At 42.1% G+C, this 19333-nt stretch overlaps 1 protein-coding gene across 1 annotated transcript in view; it reads left to right on the forward strand.

Annotated features, from left to right (window-relative positions):
• Window positions 1–9479: 9479 nt before the first annotated feature.
• Window positions 9480–19333, forward strand: part of mapk8a (mitogen-activated protein kinase 8a) — a 34052-nt gene continuing 24198 nt past the window's right edge. The window contains 3 exon segments of the mRNA XM_080448932.1: window positions 9480–9804; window positions 16535–16704; window positions 18414–18543. Of these exon segments, the coding sequence (XP_080305058.1) occupies window positions 9796–9804; window positions 16535–16704; window positions 18414–18543 (309 nt within the window). The 5' untranslated portion in view covers window positions 9480–9795.

The raw sequence follows: 19333 nt of genomic DNA on the forward strand, positions 1-19333 counted from the left end.
GCCCCACAGCTCCCCCTGCTAGATCCCGATTTACCTAATCCGTCTGACGCCCAAGGGTGCTGCTGTAGCTGTGTCTGTGTGTACCTGGGCGATCCGATCCAGGAGGGATGGAATAGATAAGATAAGGAGCGGCTCTGGAGGAGGAGAGGGCGATCTTATCTACCGTTATAAAATAAATAAATCGGGAAGGACAAACGGGGGGGGGGGGGGTTCGAGTCGCACCGGGACCTGACTGCTGGGATCCACCGCTGAGCTCCAACACGCCTATAATAGAGCCTCTGATAACACCGTCCAGATCAGATCCAATGCACACACAGAGAGGGAGAAGAGAGCTAGTAGTCTGAGGCTCCCATAATGATCATAACGCTCCGGGCTCTCTTGGAACAAGGGGTAAGAGAAACCGTAGTAAGCCTGATGATGTGATCCGAATCCGGTGATTCCTGCTGCGGAACTTGACGGGACGTTTATCCATGCCGACGCCTCCCTCTCCCTCTCCTCTCTCTCTCTCTCTCTCTCTCCCTCTCTCTCTCTGTCTCTCGGTCGGTCGGTCCGGTGTGTCTGTGTGTTCCGTTAGGACCGTTAGTCTGACCGTTAGGACCGTTAGTCTGACCGTTAGTCTGTGGTAATGTAGGCCCCGGGCCCCGGGGTGTCAGATCTGCGCAGGACCTCGGAGAGAGGCAGAGGAGGCTGAGGCTCTCCGCCGGGCCGGTGGGGTTTCTTTCACCGAGATGAGGAGAAATGACATTCCTGTGCTGTCAGCACAGCAGGGCTTTGGAAACCCATTGGAAGTATTATGCGGGTTGCCAAATAATAAAAAAAACGCGTAATTTCTTCCACCCACACAACCTGATATGTCCTTTAATCCAATCACGTGCCTATATCTTTGCAGGGCATGGATGATAAGGGGAAGCCTTATTTTTTTTTGTTGGTATCTCTCTCTCTCTCTCTCTCTCTCTCTCTCTCTTTCTCTCTCTCTCTCTCTCTCTCTCTCTCTCTCTCTCTCTCTCTCTTGCTTCGAATTGACGCTTTGCTTGAACTCTAGGTGGATAGTGGTTGGTTGGTATAGTATGGTATGGATTTCTGCAGAGAGAGAAGGAGATGCATGTGGGTGATGAGATCTACTATTCAGCATGGACACAAAGTATATTGCATGCAAATAGCTTATCAAGCTTATCAAGCTATAAATCCTGCCAAAGCCTTATAGGCTAGCCAGCCACAAAAGGCAGGTGTATATCTGCCTTTTGTGGTTACATGCAGTGATGCAGCTGGCTATAGCGTTGGAAGTACATTTTAGACAACTTTGATGATACAAATGGAGGGGTTATTTTCTAGAACCTGACAATAATCCAAACGCATATTAATAAGTATTATAATAATAGCCCTTATGCCTTGGTTTGTCATGGATCACTTGAGAGAGAAACATAATATTTCCCACATAAATACTAGATTTCAACTTATTGACAAGGGAGCATTATAACATCATCATAATATTCATATTTGCCTATGAATGCATCTGTTGTTTTATTAGGGAAACACTTGTTGTTGTTGTTGTTGAGTGCCCTTAAATACTGTACTTTATAAGTCACTGAAATTAAATACAAAATGAACAGAAATATGTCTGTAAGCACTTAAAGCTGATCTACAAGCTCTCAACGCATCGCGTTGCCACACGTTGAGAGCTTGTAGATCGGCAATCTTTCAGCGAAGATATTTAAATAATATAATATGTAACTTTGCCCTGTGGGTTGTTTACACACATAACAAAACAATAAATACATTTCCCTCTATGCCAGCAGTTATGGACCACTGGAGTAGTGTGGTGGTGTTTAGCCTACCTGCAGAAACACACTACAGTAGTGTGGTGGTGTTTAGCCTACCTGCAGAAACACACTACAGTAGTGTGGTGGTGTTTAGCCTACCTGCAGAAACACACTACAGTAGTGTGGTGGTGTTTAGCTGCAGAAACACACTGGAGTAGTGTGGTGGTGTTTACCTATAGAAACACACTACAGTAGTGTGGTGGTGTTTACCTATAGAAACACACTACAGTAGTGTGGTGGTGTTTAGCCTACCTGCAGAAACACACTACAGTAGTGTGGTTGTGTTTACCTGCAGAAACACACTACAGTAGTGTGGTGGTGTTTACCTGCAGAAACACACTACAGTAGTGTGGTGGTGTTTACCTGCAGAAACACACTACAGTAGTGTGGTTGTGTTTACCTGCAGAATCACACTACAGTAGTGTGGTGGTGTTTACCTGCAGAAACACACTACAGAAGTGTGGTGGTGTTTACCTGCAGAAACACACTACAGTAGTGTGGTGGTGTTTACCTGCAGAAACACACTACAGTAGTGTGGTTGTGTTTACCTGCAGAATCACACTACAGTAGTGTGGTGGTGTTTACCTGCAGAAACACACTACAGTAGTGTGGTGGTGTTTACCTGCAGAAACACACTACAGTAGTGTGGTGGTGTTTACCTGCAGAAACACACTACAGTAGTGTGGTTGTGTTTACCTGCAGAATCACACTACAGTAGTGTGGTTGTGTTTACCTGCAGAATCACACTACAGTAGTGTGGTGGTGTTTACCTGCAGAAACACACTACAGTAGTGTGGTGGTGTTTACCTGCAGAAACACACTGGAGTAGTGTGGTGGTGTTTACCTGCAGAAACACACTACAGTAGTGTGGTGGTGTTTACCTATAGAAACACTACAGTAGTGTGGTGGTGTTTACCTATAGATTCAGAAACACACTGGAGTAGTGTGGTGGTGTTTACCTGCAGAAACACACTACAGTAGTGTGGTGGTGTTTACCTGCAGAAACACACTGGAGTAGTGTGGTGGTGTTTACCTGCAGAAACACACTGGAGTAGTGTGGTGGTGTTTACCTATAGAAACACTACAGTAGTGTGGTGGTGTTTACCTATAGATTCAGAAACACACTGGAGTAGTGTGGTGGTGTTTACCTGCAGAAACACACTACAGTAGTGTGGTGGTGTTTACCTGCAGAAACACACTGGAGTAGTGTGGTGGTGTTTACCTGCAGAAACACACTACAGTAGTGTGGTGGTGTTTACCTGCAGAAACACACTGGAGTAGTGTGGTGGTGTTTACCTGCAGAAACACACTACAGTAGTGTGGTGGTGTTTACTTGCAGAAACACACTACAGTAGTGTGGTGGTGTTTACCTGCAGAAACACACCACAGTAGTGTGGTGGTGTTTACCTGCAGAAACACACTACAGTAGTGTGGTGGTGTTTACCTGCAGAAACACACTACAGTAGTGTGGTGGTGTTTACCTATAGAAACACACTGGAGTAGTGTGGTGGTGTTTACCTGCAGATACACACTACAGTAGTGTGGTGGTGTTTACCTATAGAAACACACTGTAGTGTGGTGGTGTTTAGCCTACCTGCAGAAACCCCCAAAACCCCATCAGTCTACCAAACAATCAGTGAAAACACCAAAACACAGGGAGAGACCAGTGTGTGTTTCTGCAGGGAAAAATAACACTACCACACTACTGTAGTGTGTTTCTATAGGTAAACACCACCACACTACTGTAGTGTGTTTCTATAGGTAAACACCACCACACTACTGTAGTGTGTTTCTATAGGTAAACACCACCACACTACTGTAGCGTGTTTCTATAGGTAAACACCACCACACTACTGCAGTGTGTTTCTATAGGTAAACACCACCACACTACTGTAGTGTGTTTCTATAGGTAAACATAATAAACACCACCACACTACTGTAGTGTGTTTCTATAGGTAAACACCCCCACACTACTGTAGTGTTTCTATAGGTAAACACCACCACACTACTGTAGTGTGTTTCTATAGGTAAACACCACCACACTACTGTAGTGTGTTTCTATAGGTAAACACCACCACACTACTGTAGTGTGTTTCTATAGGTAAACACCACCACACTACTGTAGTGTGTTTCTATAGGTAAACACCACCACACTACTGTAGTGTGTTTCTATAGGTAAACATTACCACACTACTGTAGTGTGTTTCTATAGGTAAACACCACCACACTACTGTAGTGTGTTTCTATAGGTAAACACCGCCACACTACTGTAGTGTGTTTCTATAGGTAAACATAATAAACACCACCACACTACTGTAGTGTGTTTCTATAGGTAAACACCCCCACACTACTGTAGTGTTTCTATAGGTAAACACCACCACACTACTGTAGTGTGTTTCTATAGGTAAAGGCCACCACACTACTGTAGTGTGTTTCTATAGGTAAACATAATAAACACCACCACACTACTGTAGTGTGTTTCTATAGGTAAACACTACCACACTACTGCAGTGTGTTTCTATAGGTAAACACCACCACACTACTGTAGTGTGTTTCTATAGGTAAACACCACACTACTGTAGTGTTTCTATAGGTAAACACCCCCACACTACTGTAGTGTGTTTCTATAGGTAAACATAATAAACACCACCACACTACTGTAGTGTGTTTCTATAGGTAAACACTACCACACTACTGCAGTGTGTTTCTATAGGTAAACACCACCACACTACTGTAGTGTGTTTCTATAGGTAAACACCACCACACTACTGTAGTGTGTTTCTATAGGTAAACACCACCACACTACTGTAGTGTGTTTCTATAGGTAAACATAATAAACACCACCACACTACTGTAGTGTGTTTCTATAGGTAAACACCCCCACACTACTGTAGTGTTTCTATAGGTAAACACCACCACACTACTGTAGTGTGTTTCTATAGGTAAAGGCCACCACACTACTGTAGTGTGTTTCTATAGGTAAACATAATAAACACCACCACACTACTGTAGTGTGTTTCTATAGGTAAACACTACCACACTACTGCAGTGTGTTTCTATAGGTAAACACCACCACACTACTGTAGTGTGTTTCTATAGGTAAACATTACCACACTACTGTAGTGTGTTTCTATATGTAAACACCACCACACTACTGTAGTGTGTTTCTATAGGTAAACACCGCCACACTACTGTAGTGTGTTTCTATAGGTAAACATAATAAACACCACCACACTACTGTAGTGTGTTTCTATAGGTAAACACCCCCACACTACAGTAGTGTTTCTATAGGTAAACACCACCACACTACTGTAGTGTGTTTCTATAGGTAAAGGCCACCACACTACTGTAGTGTGTTTCTATAGGTAAACACCACCACACTACTGTAGTGTGTTTCTATAGGTAAACACCACCACACTACTGTAGTGTGTTTCTATAGTTAAACACCACCACACTACTGCAGTGTGTTTCTATAGGTAAACACCACCACACTACTGTAGTGTGTTTCTATAGGTAAACATAATAAACACCACCACACTACTGTAGTCTGTTTCTATAGGTAAACACCACCACACTACTGTAGTGTGTTTCTATAGGTAAACACCACCACACTACTGTAGTGTGTTTCTATAGTTAAACACCACCACACTACTGCAGTGTGTTTCTATAGGTAAACACCACCACACTACTGTAGTGTGTTTCTATAGGTAAACATAATAAACACCACCACACTACTGTAGTCTGTTTCTATAGGTAAACACCACCACACTACTGTAGTGTGTTTCTATAGTTAAACACCACCACACTACTGCAGTGTGTTTCTATAGGTAAACACCACCACACTACTGTAGTGTGTTTCTATAGGTAAACATAATAAACACCACCACACTACTGTAGTCTGTTTCTATAGGTAAACACCACCACACTACTGTAGTGTGTTTCTATAGGTAAACACCACCACACTACTGCAGTGTGTTTCTATAGGTAAACACCACCACACTACTGTAGTGTGTTTCTATAGGTAAACATAATAAACACCACCACACTACTGTAGTGTGTTTCTATAGGTAAACACCACCACACTACTGTAGTGTGTTTCTATAGGTAAACACCACCACACTACTGTAGTGTGTTTCTATAGGTAAACACCACCACACTACTGTAGTGTGTTTCTATAGGTAAACATAATAAACACCACCACACTACTGTAGTGTGTTTCTATAGGTAAACACCACCACACTACTGTAGTGTGTTTCTATAGGTAAACACCACCACACTACTGTTGTGTGTTTCTATAGGTAAACACCACCACACTACTGTAGTGTGTTTCTATAGGTAAAGGCCACCACACTACTGTAGTGTGTTTCTATAGGTAAACACCACACTACTGTAGTGTGTTTCTATAGGTAAACACCCCCACACTACTGTAGTGTGTTTCTATAGGTAAACACCACACTACTGTAGTGTGTTTCTATAGGTAAAGGCCACCACACTACTGTAGTGTGTTTCTATAGGTAAACACCACCACACTACTGTAGTGTGTTTCTATAGGTAAACACCACCACACTACTGTAGTGTGTTTCTATAGGTAAAGGCCACCACACTACTGTAGTGTGTTTCTATAGGTAAACACCACCACACTACTGTAGTGTGTTTCTATAGGTAAACACCACCACACTACTGTAGTGTGTTTCTATAGGTAAAGGCCACCACACTACTGTAGTGTGTTTCTATAGGTAAACACCACCACACTACTGTAGTGTGTTTCTATAGGTAAACACCACCACACTACTGTAGTGTGTTTCTATAGGTAAAGGCCACCACACTACTGTAGTGTGTTTCTATAGGTAAACACCACCACACTACTGTAGTGTGTTTCTATAGGTAAACACCACGGCCAAGTATATATCAATGTGGGGGTCCTTGACATGGAACTGCTGCACAGGTTTAAAGCAGGGGTCTTCAACAGGGGGTCCGGGACCCCAAGGGGGTCCTCATAGTTACTACAGGGGGTCTGCCAAATCTTTGTGTGAGTTCTTTTTTTACCTTAACCACTTGAACCCTAGCATCCCTTTTCTGAGGAGAACTTTAGCCAAAAATAGCCGATCTACAAGCTCACAACGCCTCGCAGCACCAGACGTTGTGAGCTTGTAGATCGGCTATTTTTGGCAAAGAGATATAGGTGTAGAGGGAAAAAAGAGCAGACCAAGTAAACAAAAAAAGTTGAATCTGCAACACAATTTTATACAATATAGAGGGGGTCCCTGCTTCATCTCTCTCTCAGCTAGGGGGTCCTTGGCCTGAAAACGTTGAAGACCCCTGGTTTAAAGTGGTTAAGCAGTCAGTGCTACTATCTGCATGGTGAGATGATCAATAGAGGCCCTTTTCTCTTTACCACACACACAGGGACATGCCTTCTTGCCAAGAAACATTCAAACAAAATGATATGCAAAGTGAAACATAAGCCCACAAATCTGCTCCGATAATTATTTATCATTGGAGGTTGTAATCAAGACCATAATTCGATGGTCCATGCCTATTACCAGGACCGTATGTCATCATGCCAGTCAACTGTGGGTCAGCATTTAAACAACCAAGAGATGTTGAAGAGCCCACGTTTTGAAAGATACTATTTGTGGACATTTTGCCCCCAGTCCCCATTTACACAAATACATAATCTACTCTACATCACATGGTTCTAAAACCCTTTTCTACCAAGGACCCCCAAATTGATATGTATTTGGCCACGAACATTTTCGCTTAAAAAATATTCAAAGATTTGCACAAATGTTCAATATCTTTCAAAAATAGCAGATGTACAAGCTCATAGCGCATCACTTTGTGCCACACTATGAACTTGTATAAAATGTGATTAAAGTGGTTAAAATGACTGTGATGATGCTGTATTAACTAATTTTGCTGGAGACCATGTCTGTCTGTCTGTCTGTCTGTCTGTGTATGTATCCATCTATGTATCTACATACAGGGCGCTTGCGCACGCAGCGACCAGCAACAAGAGATATGTTTAATGTATGTAATATGTTTTGCTGACTCTTGTTGTAAACCCATTTGACCTTTTTTGGGACACTAATAAAGTTGAACCTTGAACCTTCTATCTATGTATCTTATCTATCTATTTATCTATCTATGTATCTATGTATCTATCTATGTATGTATGTATCTATCTATCTATCTATCTATCTATCTATCTATCTATCTATCTATCTATCTATGTATGTATCTATCTATCTATCTATCTATCTATCTATGTATGTATCTATCTATCTATGTATCTATCTATCTATCTATCTATCTATGTATCTATGTATCTATGTATCTATCTATCTATGTATGTATCTATCTATCTATCTATCTATCTATCTATCTATGTATCTATCTATCTATCTATCTATCTATCTATCTATCTATCTATCTATCTATCTATGTATGTATGTATGTATGTATGTATGTATGTATGTATGTATGTATGTATCTATGTATCTATGTATCTATCTATGTATCTATGTATCTATCTATGTATCTATCTATCTATCTATCTATGTATCTATCTATCTATCTATGTATCTATCTATCTATCTATCTATCTATCTATGTATCTATGTATCTATCTATCTATCTATCTATCTATCTATCTATCTATCTATCTATCTATGTATCTATCTATCTATCTATCTATGTATCTATCTATGTATCTATCTATGTATGTATGTATGTATCTATGTATCTATGTATCTATCTATGTATCTATCTATGTATCTATCTATCTATCTATCTATCTATCTATCTATCTATCTATCTATGTATCTATCTATGTATGTATGTATCTATGTATCTATCTATCTATGTATCTATCTATGTAAATAGATGAATATGTAAATAGATGAATATTTAAACAGTAGGTGGGTGGATAAGACACAGTAGGAGGAAGTGAGTGGGTGTGTCAGTGTGTTTGCGTGGACGCATCGTGACGTGTCTCTCTACGCATGCGCATGCCCTCTGCAGTCTGAGGCAGTGCTGTGCTACAGCGTCGTCCGGGGCCTTGCTGTCAGGGTTGCCATGTCCGCTTATTATAAGCGACTTTGGGCTTGTTTTTATGTAAAGTTGCTTGTGAATATTGGTAGATGCGGGCTTGTTTTTAAAGTGTAGTTGTTTATTTGGGATTGTTTCCATTTTTTTTTACAAATTATTATTTAAACCAGTGGTTGGTTCTTGACTTTTTCATGTCAAGAACCCGAAATTTAACGTGTATTTGTCCACGGACCCCCATCTAAAATTAATTTGTGCCAGGGAGGGACCCCCGTACCAAAATTGTGTTGATAAAATGTTTCAACAATATTTCAATTTTTTAATACTTTTTAGCTTCCACAAGATGTTTTTGAAAATAGCAGATCTACAAGCTCACAACACGCGTTCTGAGCTTGTAGATCTGCTATTTTCAAATAGTTCATGTTAAAGTGCTCATGATGATGTGGTATCTTCTTTTGGGCTTGTTTTCCTAGACCTGGTTGCTTGTTTCTCTCACAAAACCTGGCAACACTGGCCTTGCTGTGTGTGTATGTGTGTGTTGAAAATTGAATTGTGTGTGTGTGTGTGTGTGTGTGTGTGTGTGTGTATGCCGTCCTGTCAGAGCAGAGAGAGAGAGAGAGAGAGAGAGAGAGAGAGAGAGAGAGTAGGCTACTATAGGGCTGTGGATGGAATCTAAGGTTTTGGTGGTGAGGTCATGTTATTAAGCGGATCGCAGGAGAAGTGAAGATCAGACCCTTTCTCTCTTCATCATCATCAACGGCACCACAAAAAAAACACTCCGGTTTTATTTGTGTCCTTCAAAGAAGAGCCGTTATTATCCGCCATCATCGGACCGCAGAGAGAGAGAGACACACAGAGAGAGAGAGAGAGAGAGAGAGAGAAAGAGAGAGAGAGAGAGAGACCACCACACAGTACGGCGTTTGGTTTGATGACAGAGGTAAAAGAGAGATCCTCGGATCCGCGACGGTTATTGTTGTATAGCCTTGGTTTGGTTGGGGGAGGGTCGCGGTGTGTGTCGTGTGTGTGTGTGTGTGTGTGTGTGTGTGTGTTTGCTACTTAACGATGCGTTTGTTGTCTTTCTTGGGGAGGGGGAGGTGGAGGGGGGGGGCTGCTACATTGTAGCGATCGAACGATCCTACCCTTAAATGCCGTAATAACATTGTAATAACATTGTAATAACGTTGTAATAACGTTGTAATAACCATGTAATTACTATGTAATAACGCACATAATGTATAGGATTACACTGTAAAGACCCTCGGTGTTAGTATGACTCCGAGGGAGTGTGCGAAATGGAACCAAATGGACCCGTGAGGGTCCATTTGGTTCCATTCCGCACACCCTCGGAGTTCTAGCATTGTTACAATAACGTCGTCAGCCTATGTGTGAATAATGGGATCCCACCATCTTGCGATATTTTTTCCCCAAACATTAATAGAATTATTATGATGTATTTTGTATTGTACAAAATGATGAATGATCCATGCAGGCCAGGCGACGATAACATGTACCTGCTGTCGTCATAAAGGGGTCGTGTGTGTTTTCCAAGGTTAATGCATGTTTATAGCAGCAGGAGAAGGAACATAAATCAATCGATCATATTGATCCAATATGCGATTTATGGTTATTTGTGGTACCGTACCGGTATAAAGGTTCAATGGGTGTATTTTTTCTCTCCCCCCCCCCCCCCCCGCCGGTTCCATTCAAGACCCTGTGTGTAGCTTAATTATCTGCTTATATTCACATGCATGGTGAGAAAGCTGTTTTATTCAACATACAAAGGCATATGTGAGCGTATATAATACATGGAAAATATCCAAATCTATTGAAATGTCATTGTTATAGCACATAGATTATGCAGCAGATTTGCATGTGAGTTTAGTTTGAGGCCTTGCGGTTTATATTAGAGTAGTGGTTCTCTAAGTGGGGTCCGGGGACCATCTGGAGTTCCATGAGGGGGGTCCCGCAAATGGACCCTTACAGGTCTGTAACTCTTGAGAGTGTACACATGGAACCAAATGGACCCTTACAGGTCTGTAACTCTGAGAGTGTACACATGGAACCAAATGGACCCTTATGGGTCCATTTGGTTCCATTTGTACACTGTCAGAGTTATGGGGGGGGGGGGGGGTTATGGGGGGTCCTTGAAATGAAAAGGTTTGAGGACCACTGTATTAGAATAGAGTAAAGAAAACACGTCATTGTGTCCCACTGGTGTTGTTGTCCATTGACTGATGCTAAAACTGAATGTGAAAGCGCTATGGGGGCGAGGAGGGGGTCTGACACGTTCTGTGTTCATTTGCCTTGTTTAACCCCCCCCCCCCCTCCCCCTTCATTAAAGGAATAATCTGGCTGAAGCTTCATTAGACAAAACCCGGGCTGGGGCAATTAAAGGCCACTGCACTGTAGGACTAGGTCAACACTAGTACTAATGCTGAGAGAGGAAGGAAACTAAAGGGGAAATTCTTTGATTTAAAACACACCAGGCGTCTAGATTTCTCATCAGTGGTTCTCAACCTGAGGGCCCTGTTGGGCCATGAGGATAAAGTGGGGCCCCCAAGTCATGATAGTTTTAGAAGCGATAATAACAGGAGCTTAACGTTAATACTATGTTAGCCGATCCAAACCAACCACTTAAAAACCCCTTAGCATCCGTATTCCGGGGGGGAAAAAACAATGTGCTATTTTCTGCGAAGATATTTAATGTAGAGTGAGAACAGAAAAAGACACTAGTTAGAGCCCTGCGGGACTCCGTTGAATAACGGTAGTATGGGGTTTAAAAGTGGTTCAAATAATCATTCTCTGAAAAAAAATCACCTATCTTAAAGGACGACTTCACCCATTTTCAATCAACCTATCTTCATATAATTGGTCCTCACTAATGCTCATGACAAACTGATTTAAAAAATGTGTACTCGGTCTGTGTCTCATAGGAAACCCGCCTACCAGTGACATCATCATTAGGCAGTTTTCTTTTCTCAAATAAGATTTAGATTTGTATTAACGTGAGAACAATGGCTTTCATTATAGCATGCTAACTTTCCCGGAAAATTGAAATCCTGCTGTTTCTATTAGCTTGGGATTCCCAATCGATGATGTCACTGGTAGGCGGGTTTCTGAGCTGTCCAAGGCCCTCCTCTGAGACACAGACGGGGTAGACAAAAATGGTGCTATATCATTATTATGAGCATTAATGAGGACCAATTATATGAAGATTGAGGTTGAAAATGGGTGAAGTCGTCCTTTAGCACGACGGCCGAAAGGCTGCCGTGTTAAAGGAGTAGTTCACCCAAAAAAATTACTTATTTTCTATCTTACACAACCCATGAAACATTGAATTCATGGAGATTGTTTAGTTTTTGTCACATTCCTAAAGCCAATAATTTGATGATAATAATAAAAATGCCAATGTATCCGGTAGGAGAAGGGGCGGAGCCTGAGATTTTTACATTGACGCCAATACGGAAGAGACAGTTCATATGAATGTCCTGTAGTTTCGCTGTTTTACCCCTGCTGGTGTCAGAAAGAATTTATCTCAATTCTTACTTTAGACTAGATTTTCTTACCTTAATAAAAATGGTCATAAATACTATATGCTAGTTTAAAGTCTCCTTTCAATCACCATGATGTGCGTTTTGGTAAATTATGGTCCCATTTATTTTAAAATTGACGATAAAGTAGGTTATTCTCCAAGAGGGGCGGGATGATTTGATTGACAAGCTACACAACCAATAGCATTCATTCCCCGCCCCCGCTTTTGATTGACAAGCTACCCAACCAATAATGGTCTGGTGTCATTCTGCAGGATATGACGCCATATTGAAAGATGGCGGATGAATTCAATGCTTCACGGGGAAGTGTAATTGATAGAAAATAAGTCATTTTTAGGGTGAACTACTCCTTTTAGTGGTCAGATGGGTGGGCCGCGAATCGGCGAACACGAAATGGTTTGAGAACCACGGATCTGATCTATAGATACTGATCTATCACTGATCCGTCTCCTTGTTGTTGTTGCTGTTTCTTTCTGAGCTGACCGATTGGATGGGAGCACTTTAACCCATTAAGACCGGGAACGCATCTGGGGGTCCCTGGAACAAAATATTTTGAGATGGGGGGTCCACGGGCAAATATATATCATTTTTGAGAAGACATTTGTAGAATCCCCCCCAGAAGCAAAGATTTGAGTTACAAATGTTCGCTTTAAACAATATATACATTCAAAAGCTCATAGCTCTCACTCAGTGCCGCGCTATGAGCTTGTAGATCTGCTATTTTTGAATAGCCCAAAGAAATCCTAAAAATGACACGCAGATGCGTTCCCGGTCTTAATGGGTTAACTAACAGGTGCTGCATTGGCAAGACCTCTGGCGTGTTTACTGCATCCCTCTGTAAATCCATGAGGCGTGTGGCGTGTGCAACTACACGCTACTGGAAACACTACTCAGTGTTCCACGTCTTTTTATACAGAACATTTTGTGACGCTGTTTGTATCTGCCTAACATTATGCACCCAGCAACAACTAGTTGTTACATAACCAGGAGGGCATTATGAACTGTATGTCGTTGTTGCTGTCTGGCTAGAGACCTCTTATCTGCATATATCAACTTTTAACAGTGTTATTTTTTTTGTAATTTAATGCCCTACTTTAATGCCCGATCTGCTATTTTTGAAATTATTTTTATAAAGTGAAAGTCTGCTTTTAGAAATATTTAACCAATAAAAAGTCAAAACAACTGACAAGAGCTTAGTAATAACTATTGGACCCATTGGAACACAGGTTTCTTTTTTTCCATTTCCTGAAAAGTATAACAGTTTGGACATACAAGGTTTCAACCTGACGGCAACGATTATGATTCAATGGAAACAGAGTGATATAATTGCTGGGATGAGTTCACCTATAGGTATCAAAGAAGAATATTCTAGCCCCCCACCCCCCCTCCCACGTTGACATTGAGAGACCCCCCCCCGCCCTGACCGTCATGCTAACACAGTGATATAAATGACACCGGCCTGTCATCCACTCTACACCAATGTGTTGTGACTCAAACCTATGCAGGATCTGGAACGTGTGTCAGATCTTCTCGTGTAATTCATAAAAAAAAAAAAAGAGATGTAGTGTGGCGCAATGGTTCTCAAAGTGGGGTCTGGGGGGGGGGGGGGGGGGGTCCCTAGCAAAAGTAGTTAAAATAGCATCGCAATCATTTTAACCACAATTTATTTGTTGGCTATTCAAAAATAGCAGATCTACATTTGATATTTTTGAAATCTCAAAAATGTATGAATCTTTCTTTTACATATTGAATCTTTTCTTCTGGGGGTCCCTCTGGCACAAAACGTTTTCGGATGGGGCTCCGCGTTTCAATTTTGGGGTCCTTGACACGAAAAAGTTACCCCTAGTGTGGTGTGTCTATTTTGATGTTATTGTGAGGGACTGACAGAGAGAGAGAGAGAGAGAGATACGTGCGTGTTTGTGACGTCATGGAGGAGCAGAAGGGGAACGCTGACACGTTTCACTGTGGCAAATCATTCCGTTCCTCATATGGACTGTTGTGTTTTGTAAGCGAGACAGAGAGATGATGGCGAGTCGTGATTATTATACGGTTGCTTACATAAAGCTTTGTTTGGCTTCCTGAAAGGGGAAGGCGGCAAGATGAGGTGACCGTAGTAATTTGTTTAATTCCTATAGGCCGGTCATATGGAAAGTGTAGAGGTCTGTTAACCAGTGTGGCGAGAAAGATTACCATTAAATAGCAAAATGTAATAACCGTGTAATAGCCGTGAAATTGCGCATATTGTATAGGAAACGTAGAAATCGTCAGTGTCAATACTTATTCACACTTAGTTGCGAGCCAATGTCACGCTACAAAAAATAGCCGATCTACAAGCTCACAGATCATTGGTTCTCAAAGTGGGGTCCGGGGACCCCCAGGGGGTCCCCAGCAAAATCATCTTCACCACTTTATCCATTTATACGTTGGTTATTCAAAAATAGCAGATCTACAAGCTCGAGCTTGTACACCTGCTATTTTTGGAAACTTCTGAATAATTTTGATAATGTTTTTTAACATAAATCTTCTCTCCTGGGGGGTTCCTGGCACAAAACCTTTTCAGATGGGGGTCCGCGGCCAACAGCATATCAATTTTGTCCGTGGCATGAATAGGTTTGAGAACCGCTGGTACAGGAAACGTATAGATCGTCAGTGTCAATACTTATTCACACACACAGTTGCGAGCCAATATCGTGCAGCAAAAAATAGCCGATCTACAAGCTCACAGAGGGTGTCAGGGGGGTGGGGTGTCATTCAATCAAAATGAGCATCTCTTGCTTTGTGTTCCTATCTGGACCCCCTGCCCTCCCTCTCGGTGTAACTCGACCCACTTAACATGTGCCTGGCTGTGTGGAAGACCTGCCCTGCGGTAACGCAACGGGGCCTGGACTGGACTGGAGTCCTGGGCCGGGGTCCAAAACCTGGCTAGCGGTCGGTCGGTCGGTCGGTCAGTCACAGTCAGTCACACAGGGCTAGAGGAATCTTCACCAGCAGGGCTTTTGGTTTCCAATGTGAGAGAGATATTGTGAGCCTGGTGTTTCATATGATAGAGTAGTAGAGATCAGTGGGCGCCCGGCCCAACGATGACCACATCGTTGCTGTCGGGGGCAGAAAGCTCATATCTCCATATTCTTGGATATTCAACTTTTTGTGTTTTTTTTTTGCGTAAATTAAAGCCCTATTTGATCACACTACAGCAGGGGTCTTCAACGTTTTCAGGCCAAGGACCCCCTAGCTGAGAGAGAGATAATGCAGGGACCCCCTCCTCTATATTGTATAAAATTGTGTTTCAGATTCAACATTTTTTGTTTACGTGGTCTGCTCTTTTTTCCCTCTACACCTATAGCCTCTTTGCCAAAAATAGCCGATCTACAAGCTCACAACGCCTCGCGCTGCGAGGCGTTGTGAGCTTGTAGATCTGCTATTTTTGGCTAAAGTTCTCCTCCGAAAAGGGATGCTAGGGTTCAAGCAGTTAAGGTAAAAAAGAAAAATCCTATCACACAAAGATTTGGCGGACCCCCTGTAGTAACTCTGAGGACCCCCTAGGGGTCCCGGACCCCCTGTTGAAGACCCCTTGCACTACAGCATCACACAAAAGCATCGAAAGAAGCAGATCCGCAAGTTCGAGCTTGCGGAATTTGTGGACTTTGTCCCAAGCTAGTGACATTGTTTGATTTTGTATCCTGAAAAGCAATAGTTTTGGACATATGAGGTTTCCACCCGACTGAGACGACATCAAATCTTCCATCCCGGGGTCTGGTTTGCTGAGTTGGTTGCGGTCGTGTGGGGGGGGGGGGGGGGGATCTATTCTGCAGCGCTCGCCTGAAGTGTGAATTTCAGGAGCAGTCTTTTAACCCCCTCGTTTAAATGCCATCTCAGGACCAGTAAGGCATGCCACGGGAGACTCATCATTTGATCGGATTCTTGGGCCGCGATTTCCATAACATCGCGATTCGTCGTTATTTCACTTTACTTGACTGCCGTGTAAAAAGTTGCAGAGCAAAAAACCCAAGCCATAATATTAAAATAAATCTGTGTGTGTGTGTGTGTGTGTGTGTGTGTGTGTGTGTGTGCATGTGTGCGGCGCGTGTCCATCTTTGTCCCTTGTCCCCGCCACAGAGGACGTTTTTGGATGCGCAGAAAGCAGTGTTTGAAGATCTCGCCGCCATGAACAAGAACAAAAGAGAACGGGAGTTCTACAGCATCGACGTTGGGGACTCGACGTTCTGTGTGCTGAAACGCTACCAGAACCTCAGGCCCATCGGCTCAGGAGCTCAGGGAATCGTCTGGTAAGCGTCGCACTCCCTCATCCATATTCAGTCCTCATCATCTCCACGCCAAAATAATAATAATATGCGACATTGTTTACCGTGCATCTGCACAGCATCAGGGGGATTCATGCTAATATGAATATCTCATTTCATTACTTTAAACAATTACACATTCTGCTCATTCCTTCCTCGTGAACATTACGTTGGTTCCATCATCCAAAACCATCTGAATCTAAACTTGTGCAAGAGTCAGAATAGGGCTGGGCAATATGTTGATATTATCCATATCGATACTGTGATTATGATTGTGATTGTGACTAGATACAGTCTGCAATTTGGGATATTGTAATATCTAGGTATGGCATACGTAGGTTAAGTGTTGTTTTGTCCTGGTTTTACAACACATTCTCACTCCCAAGACGGCAAACGGTTGACTTTTTAGGACGGATTTGACCAAACGTCAAAACGTTTGACTTTAAGGGGGTAGTATGTAGGTACCCTCTACGTCTACGGCATGCATGCACACGTTGACTAGGGAGGATATGAGTTACCATTCTGTCCGTATCGGGACATTAACTCGAACGGCGCCGAGTCGGCTGAAGTGGACTTGGCAACGCTCGGCACGGCGACTCGCTCCGCGGTGCCTCTCGTGGCTCAAGTCCGCTTTAGACGGACGTTTTAACAGTCCGTCGTTTTAACAGTTTTTTTAGCGGACCTGCTAACGGCACTTCTGCATTCCTGGAGTGCGGAAGTTGCCCGGGACGGCACCGTTTGACGTCACGATACGCAAGAAGTCACGATATGCAAGAAGTTATTATATGCATTTTGGGGAGTGAGAGTGTGTTGTGTTTTAATGGCTGCATTACAGTAGAGTGATGACCTTTTTCTGAATTTACCTACTATCTGTTCTCGCTGTATATTATTTGCCTTTTCACTGAATCATTATGTAAGCAGTGAGTAGCCTTGGGAACCAACAGTTCCCGAGCCGTGTGGCCCCACAGGTCAGGAGCCTATCTCCTGTTTCTGTAGTTCGATGCAGCTTGATGTTCAACTACACCCCCCTGGACCCCCTGGACATGATGCTACAATAGTATGAGTCCAACCCTTGATGCTGTTTGCCAAGCAGTCAAGAGTCACTGGGTCCCATTTTCATAGTCTTTGGCAGTGTTGATTTCGTCGACTAAAAACAAATACAAACTAGACTAAAATGTTAGTGAGGATCTAGTGGAGAAGAGATCCAGTAGAACTAAAAGACAAGTCATTTTATGTTTGGTTGCGCTCGGGTGTTGCGCTCTGAAAATAGCAGATCTACAAGCTCACGACGCGTCCCTGCAACGCGTTGTGAGCTTGTAGGTCGTCTATTTTCACCATGCAACCAATACATTGTGGTCGACTAAATCAACCTGACCTTCCTGTTTCGGGGCAGACCCTCTAATTAATAATTGCAATACAGATGATTATTATACAAGCTCTCCGGAGTCTCCGCCCCACAATATTCTCACAATATCAATATCGAGGTATTTGGTCATCAAAAATATGGGGATATTAGATTTGATCCCTATCGCCCCAGCCCTACTTGCGCAAGAGTTGACATTTTTAAATGTCAAAAGTAGTATCTTATTGTCTCTATGTGTCATGGTTATGTCATCATAAAGCCATCGTGGAGCTGTTGAACTGTAAAATGCATATGGCGTGCATTTCCTGTATTCTGTCCTTTCTTCCTCCAGCTCTGCATATGACCACAACCTTGAACGAAACGTTGCCATCAAGAAGCTGAGTCGGCCCTTCCAGAACCAGACCCACGCCAAGAGGGCCTACAGAGAACTAGTACTTATGAAATGTGTCAATCATAAAAATGTACGTTGGGTGAAACTGCTCCGCTAACTCAGAACTAGTATTTAACACAGAACTAGTATTTAACACAGAACTAGTATCTAACACAGAACTAGTATTTAACACAGAACTAGTATTTAACACAGAACTAGTATCTAACACAGAACTAGTATTTAACACAGAACTAGTATTTAACACAGAACTAGTATTTAACACAGAACTAGTATCTAACACAGAACTAGTATTTAACACAGAACTAGTATTTAACACAGAACTAGTATCTAACACAGAACTAGTATTTAACACAGAACTAGTATTTAACACAGAACTAGTATTGAACACAGAACTAGTATTTAACACAGAACTAGTATTTAACACAGAACTAGTATTTAACACAGAACTAGTATTTAACACAGAACTAGTATTTAACACAGAACTAGTATTTAACACAGAACTAGTATCTAACACAGAACTAGTATTTAACACAGAACTAGTATTTAACACAGAACTAGTATCTAACACAGAACTAGTATTTAACACAGAACTAGTATTTAACACAGAACTAGTATTGAACACAGAACTAGTACCTAACACAGAACTAGTATTTAACACAGAACTAGTATTTAACACAGAACTAGTATTTAACACAGAACTAGTATTTAACACAGAACTAGTATTTAACACAGAACTAGTATCTAACACAGAACTAGTATTTAACACAGAACTAGTATCTAACACAGAACTAGTATTTAACACAGAACTAGTATTTAGCACAGAACTAGTATCTAACACAGAACTAGTATTTAACACAGAA

Source organism: Gymnoscopelus braueri, assembly GCF_963280865.1.
Source record: "Gymnoscopelus braueri genome assembly, chromosome: 14".
Taxonomy (NCBI): Eukaryota; Metazoa; Chordata; class Actinopteri; order Myctophiformes; family Myctophidae; genus Gymnoscopelus; species Gymnoscopelus braueri.